This window comes from Siniperca chuatsi, linkage group LG12 (assembly GCF_020085105.1).
Source record: "Siniperca chuatsi isolate FFG_IHB_CAS linkage group LG12, ASM2008510v1, whole genome shotgun sequence".
NCBI classification, from domain to species: Eukaryota; Metazoa; Chordata; class Actinopteri; order Centrarchiformes; family Sinipercidae; genus Siniperca; species Siniperca chuatsi.
In genome coordinates this window covers 13,841,539-13,848,628 of record NC_058053.1, presented here as the reverse complement: position 1 = coordinate 13,848,628, position 7,090 = coordinate 13,841,539, and the positions used below count along the sequence as shown (strand labels likewise).

At 40.3% G+C, this 7,090-nt stretch overlaps 1 protein-coding gene across 1 annotated transcript; it reads right to left on the bottom strand.

Moving 5' to 3' along the window:
• Nucleotides 1-323: 323 nt before the first annotated feature.
• Nucleotides 324-5,083, bottom strand: tbr1b (T-box brain transcription factor 1b). The gene is made up of 6 exons (XM_044217574.1): nt 4,278-5,083; nt 3,837-3,991; nt 3,506-3,627; nt 3,062-3,220; nt 2,643-2,704; nt 324-1,893 (listed from the first exon to the last, which is right to left on the bottom strand). Exons 1-6 carry the CDS (start codon nt 4,967-4,969, stop codon nt 1,050-1,052), a joined length of 2,034 nt encoding a protein of 677 aa, XP_044073509.1. The 5' UTR covers nt 4,970-5,083; the 3' UTR covers nt 324-1,049.
• Nucleotides 5,084-7,090: the final 2,007 nt, after the last annotated feature.

Here is a 7,090-nt window from a genome sequence, read left to right as displayed (position 1 = left end):
CAGTCAGTAGACACACAAGAGGGCAGGGTCTCTGGGAGTCTCATATGTGCGTAGGGGACAGAGATGGGAGCCATGAGTCTCGCTATTAAGCATCATCTAATTGGGATCATTTCTGATTGATCATAGTGAAATTCAAATATTCTTCATTTCATTCAGTTTCGTTTCATTCAGTTTCGTCCTGATGTAACCGATTTGAATTACTGGGAAGATGCTCCACATGATGCGTTCATGAAAAATAGTCAAATGAAATTCTCTGTCTCATTTTAAATGCAAATCATTTTAATAGGAGCGTGATATTAATAAAAAAAAACATGACTTACTTGTCCTCATGAGAACATTATTTATTACGTTTCAATCACATTACAGCAGATACAGAGATTTTCACAACAGCATAGCATACAGGCTATGAAAAATAAGCGGTTGAAATAAATCAAAAGACTGTAAGTCTACATTACCAACATTTATTATTCTTTAACCACAGGTATCATAGCAGTGATCGGTAACGTCATAAACTTTTGGTAGCCTACAGCTTTGATAAAGTACAAAATACATGTTTTTTTCACTGACAGGGATTATTATGCCAGCATATGCTACACAAGAACATTTCATGTACAGATTCTCAATATCTTTCTTTACTAACAGTTTAGGCTACTTAACAGAAGAGGCTTCGCTTTTTAAAACACTACTTATGAACCAGATTTAATCTATTTTGTGTACATCTAATCACTATCACCAAAATGCTCAATATTATGTACATTATATTCATAATTACAGTGTATTCTTTTACTTAACAGTGTGGAAACAAGGCGCCCAATCCATTAAGGAACTGAGTAGGCTAGTCAGTAGCGGAAGAATTTACACTTTGGCCATTAACTGTGGAGGTGACAGTCCTTTTCATCTTTTTATTGATTAACCTGTAGATAGATAGATAGATAGATAGATAGATAGATAGATAGATAGATAGATAGATAGATAGATAGATAGATAGATAGATAGATAGATAGATAGATAGATAGATAGATAGATAGATAGATAGATATTTCATTGTTTTAACTGTGAGCATAGAAACTGTAATAACCAATGTCCTTTGTGCAGTTTTTCTCACACTCTCTCGGTGCCAACAGCTCAGATTTTAACGGGGACACTGTTTCTGAAACCGGCGTGGCAGAAGGTGAGATTCTTCTCCTTTTGGCCTGTTCAAAGATACCAGAATCGCTTGAATCAATGGACTTAATGGAGGACGGCGTCTCTATCCAGCTTGACTCTGATGTCATGTCTTTGGGTTTGGTCTCCTCCGAGCCGCCGATCGGTGACCTCTCTGTCGGGATAGAGTCTCCCTCCTCAGCCAGGTAGTTGGTGCCCGCTCTGCCACCGATAGAGTTAGCGGGCCAACAGGAAAAGACCGTGCTGGATTTGCTATTTACGCCACAGTACTGCGGCGGCGTGCGTCCTCCCCAGCCTGACGGGTCTGCGTAATAGCCAAGAGGCCGGTTGGAGCAGCCTGCAGTCGGCAGGGGAAGAGCCTTCACTCCGGCCGCTGCGTAGGACAGCAAGGTGGCCGCGTTACCGGCGAAATCAGCGGCGTCGTATGCCGAGGCAGCAAAGTCCAGTCGGTTGTTGGCAGGGGTGACAAACCATCGCTGCGGGGGGGTGGCAACAGTGGGCTCCTCGCTTTGCTGCGGGGATAGCAAGCTGTTGCCGAGTGGGACGCTGCGCTCCGTGCCAGGACCAGTCCCCATGCCAGGGTGAAAGCGAGATTTGGCATAAGTGCTGACAAATTGGTCCTGCAGGAAAGAGCTAGGCATGGCATATCTCGCACCCGGCACGATCTGTGAACGCGGAGAGTCACCCGGTGATGGAGTTAGGCGGTCGATGTCGCAGCCTGTGTAGACACTGAAAAGATGGAGAGAAAAACAGAGAAACAATTCAGTGTAACTAAACTGTGCGCTATGGCTGGTTCTCCAAAAATCAAAGAAATGTAGGTCAATGTCCATTTAACCAACGACTTTATTTAGTAGATTCTCACATCTCACAAGTGGGAAATGTTCTCGAGATAATTGCAGGGTTTCAAAACATTTATAGCATCACATCTAATCTTTACGCAAATGGAGTGTTTGGAAATAGGTCCACTGTCTTATACAAAACAAACGATACATGCAGAGTTGCACTGCCTTTGTTCAGTTGTTTCACATCTGAATTTTACGCATCAATATTAAAATCGCTCGTCAATATGCACTCATTTTCAGTGCAAGACAAGCCGGACTCACATGAACGAGGAATATTGTCATCAATAGACTATAGTGGAAAAATTTTAAGAATATTTGTTATCTGGTTGTTAAATTGAAAATGCCTTGATTCAGTTGCAGTCAATTCAAAAGTACCAAGCCCCTCGTTTTTTGATCCCATATTCGATTCATTTTGGAAATCCCATCAGTCCCCTCTAACTTGGATAGGAATTCACAAAAAATTCAGCAGAATTATAGAAGTGCATTTAAGCTTTTTAATAAGAGGGAACCTGACTGTTAATTAAGACATTTTATAGAGCCAGATTATAGCAGCATGTAATAAAACAAAGAGGCTACAATTAACAAAATTACAATCAAATAAAAGTCCAAAAATCCTAAAAAGAAAGGAAATCTTACGTGTCATAGTTGTCCCGAAATCCTTTAGCAAACGGATTGTGGTCAATTTTCAGTTGCGTAATCTGTGGAAACAAATAATTAATTGATTAAAAAAACAAAGGCGTGTGTTTGGAGATCAGCGTACTGCAGTCAATATGAAAAATAATATTTCTTATTTCGTGTTGAGTCTTCATTTTTGTGGGAAAATGTGCCAATGGAATGAGGTCATTCCCACCCAACGTCTTGCTAGAATTTGAGCCTTTTTTTCTTCAATCACATTGAAATCGGCATCGTTCTAATTTGTCTCAAATAAGTCATATTTTAAAAATGTAGAAAATAAATTATGTCTCTTTTTTCAATAATACTGAAATTGTTAAAAATGGATAAGAGACTTTTGGGTGGACATTTTCAGTGTTGTGTCAAATATTAAGTGGTCTTACATCGGTATTCTGGTAAGCGGTGACGGCGATGAATTGCGTTTCTGTGAAGGTGAAAGTCTGGACTCTTCCTGGTTGGCTGGTGTCTTCTGTCCCATCTTCGTTCACTTCCACCACATGGAGCCTGGGCTGGTACTTGTGGAGAGACTGGAGAACCACCATCTGGAGATTCAATTAAAGACGCACGTCAAGAAACTCAGCTTCAAACTTTGAATAGACGATTAAAGCAGAACACGAACTCGATTTATCGTTATTTTATCATTATTGTAATAACACTACTTCTGCTGCGCTGTAAATAATACATCCAGTAAAGGAGTAAAACCACTCCAGATGAAGAAGAATAATTAGGCTAAGCAATAAACAAGAAAGAAAAGTAAAGGGACTTGTATTACATAAATAAATCAAAAAATATTTGTCATCGAAGCAGTGGATATGATGTTGCATTACCTGCCCCGTGTTGTTGGAGGCACCTTTATTGTTTGTAAGCTTTAGCTTTCCAAATGATATTTCTTGACGCATCCAGTGCGCACCGGTATTTGGAGAGTCTGGATGCATATAAACCCTATTTCCTAAAAAGAATACACAGAAATACAGATAAATAAAACACATAATATATGGTTTATTTTTACAAAAGAATTAGTTTGCTAGGATTTTTTAAAATCTGAATTTTTAACCACATACAGTGGTCAAAATGTATCAAAACAAAAACAATAAAGTGTTATATGGAATTTAAAATGTTCATTGTGCAATAGATGTAGGAATGAATCAATAATAATACCTATTACATTTGTGTCTGCTTTCCCACATGGCACCCACTTGCCCCCTTGAAATCGCCAGTGATTTGGATCAGCGAGTATTACATCCACAAATATATTGTAGTGAGCAGTTGGGTCAAGGCCAGAAATGTTGAAGCTTAAAAATGGGAACATTCGTCTGTGGAAAAATAAAGGAGCACAGATTTAGAAAACCGCCTCTCATAACAAAACAACATAACAAAAAAGGCACACACAAAAAAAAATCTGATTAGATTCCCCGTTTTTTTGATGAGTTTGCCTTGGTGTGATGCCAAGACTATTATCCTTTTTATTTGGGGAAATGGTGATTCGATGTTAATATACGTCAATTTTGAACTTTGGAAACAAAAGCTTCACAGTGAAATAGCCAAAAGTCGATTAATTCTGCAGGTGTGTAACAGATAAGCCGATGTGTGCGCACTTACCGTCCTTGCTTTGTGATGATCATCTCTGTTTGGTGTCTGTGAAACTTCAGCCACAGGGCCCTGTTGCACAGATACACCTGCGCTTTCCCCGGAACCAGTCCTGCTTGCGCCGAGGAGAACTGGTAAAAAGCCCCTCCTTGGTAAGTGTGTCCATATTGTTGCGCGTAAGGGTAGCCCGCGGCCGGGTAGCCTTGAGGAGAAGTGTTGGTCAGAAGGCTGTTGTAAGCTCCATTAGTTATGACCGGGTGATGGGCCATATAACGGCTGGGACTTCCAATAGAGAAAGCCGGGTGCGCTGGTCCATGCTGGCTCGGGTAAGGGAACATGGCACTGGGAGTTGCTGAGACTGACTGCGGCTGGGTAGATGGAGAAAAGATGCACCTTTCTCCTGCAGATCCATCGAAATTATGACGGATGTCAGAGACTCCGTGAAGATCAGGAGAGAGTTTGCCCCTCTGGACGTCCCCTGATGCGTCTTTGGAGTCGGGAAAATTGTCTGCCTCTGACTGATTCGTCATCTCCCTAGAGTTTTTTTTCAGAGGTGAACTTCTCTCCAGGTTGTCACTTGCACATATAATAGGATGGTCCTGCAACGAAAGCTCTGATCCATCGGAGCTCGAAAAGCCACTGCCCACATTCATAAATTTTTTGGAGAGTTCACTCGCTGGCGAGATGCAATTCTCGACCTGCATAGCTCAATAGGAAGCCACGATTAGCTCAACCTATATCACAAGCTTTTGCACACGCCTTTCCTAATCTAACTGTGAAGACGCCTTGCTATGACTTGAGGTACCGAAGGCAGCAAATTAGCCAATTGACACCGTCCTGCAATCAGGAAGGATTTTCTTTCCATCACTCTCCCTGCTTTGCTAATGAAACAAGTATTGCTATTGGTTAACTCAAGGCTGTAATTTAATTAGACAGCTCTTAATTAGGACAATGTGGAGCGCTGTGAGCAAAGTGATTTGTCTGTACTGTGACATGGGCCTATATTTGATTAAAACATATGGACTCCGACTGTTTCTTCTGATTCATATGGACCAGAAAAACACACAAAAGATCAAGATAAAAAGTATAATGGTTATAAGTTGTTTTCTACTGTCAGCTATAACGGTACAGCTGCGTTATTTACCTATTTATCCGCGTTATTTACCTATTTATGTGCTATGAGTGCCAAAGTATGTCTGCCGAAGAAACCAAGATATATTATTAACACACCAAAAATGACAGTCCATGACAGGCAGTGCATCTGAAGCCTTAAAATGTTTGTGATATAGCGTGAAATCATGGTGTCCCACTGAAGATGTGTTTATGAGTCCCAGTGCTGGTAAATATTTAATGCCTATAAAGTTATGAACCAGCGGACTGATAAGAGGGCTGCTGTGGCAAATGCATCTCACACAAAGTAAAGTCAAATCTTAAAACACCAAATAGGTTTGGGACTGATTTAAAATGATTTCATTTAATAAAAATCGTTTTTGTCATTTTGGAGAAGTTAGAGGGCCATTAAAACTCAGATTAAGAATGACTGGTTATACGTGATGTGATCTGCCTAAGAAAAGAAAAAATCCTCTGGGGAAAGCATTTCCCACCAAAATATATTCAAATAAAGATCAGATTTGGTGTCAGCAGGATGCAGGTCTCTGAGATACCTGACAATTAGTCAGTTTCTTGTTAGCAGCTAGAGTCCAGTGCATAAGAATAAAAATAGAAAAGAGTATGTAGAACCACAAAATGTTCCATCACTTAATTAGACCTTTTAAGTCCTCACTGCAGTATAATGGAAAAGTGTCAGGATGGTGTTGATTCAGAAATTAAATAAAAAGTATTAAAATGGCTAATGATTCAGTCCCAAGTGCACAGAGCATCTGCACCGTCCTGCTTGACTTACAAGGTTCAAGTAAGTTAACACAAACTGCTTTTTAAAGAGGGAGTGATTTGATGTACAGTCCATTCTATAATTGTAAGGTACTTTTAAATTGCACTAGATTTATACATTTCATTGGGCACACCTTAACAATAATGTAATTCAATACAACCTTTTTGAAGCTTGTACTGTGTCAGAGAGGTTTTGATTCAACATTATGGTAATTTATTGAACTGTAGTTTATCGAGATGTATTCAATTGCATTATATTAAAAGGTGTTTCTATCTGTTCTTCTCATGTATGTAAATGGGAGTAGACAAAATATTAGAAACATCTTTAACTATAAAGCAGTCCTGTATGACATCACTGACTATGGCATCAAAAACTGATCATTTACACTTCACTGAACAACTTTTGGTTTAGTCACACTAAATGTCATTAACCAGCAACTGTGCATTGTACAATCTGACTTTCACTGGTGGGTACATACATCCACGAGTTTGTATCTCTAATGAACAGCCATGAAAGCTAACAAGAGGGGTCATTACAGTAGGGCTATAGGGTCCAGCAATCTATTCCTGTGAAACATGCAAGCACAGGCTTGTCTGTGCCCAAGCAAAAGAGGTCACTCTCTGCTCTCCTCATTACAGGATTATGGTTCACTTCCATCCCTGATCTTTAATAAGCAAAATGAGCTTGCTTTTTTCCCGCTGAACAAACCAATTGTTGAACACCCGTGCAGCAACTCAGTTTGTTTCCCCAGGTGCTCTGGTGTTTATTTATCAGTCCTCTCTGGCTCAGCTAACTAGTGGACATAACCAAAGAGGAGGGGGCTGATTTGTTATGCCTGCGGCCAGCCTCGTCCCTCGGGGGAGATAGCATAGTGCAGGTTAGGATCTCTGCCTCCTGCCTTGTACAAACCCTCCATTGACCAGCTGAGCTTAAT

Coding starts and splice junctions, on each gene's coding strand:
- tbr1b (XM_044217574.1), bottom strand. CDS start 4,969: ATGCAGGTCGAGAATTGCATCTCGCCAGCGAGTGAACTCTCCAAAAAA. Junction 3,992..4,277: donor ATCATCACAAAGCAAGGACG/GTAAGTGCGCAC, acceptor ATTTTTCCACAG/ACGAATGTTCCCATTTTTAA. Junction 1,894..2,642: donor TTTCGGGACAACTATGACAC/GTAAGATTTCCT, acceptor CCATCTTTTCAG/TGTCTACACAGGCTGCGACA.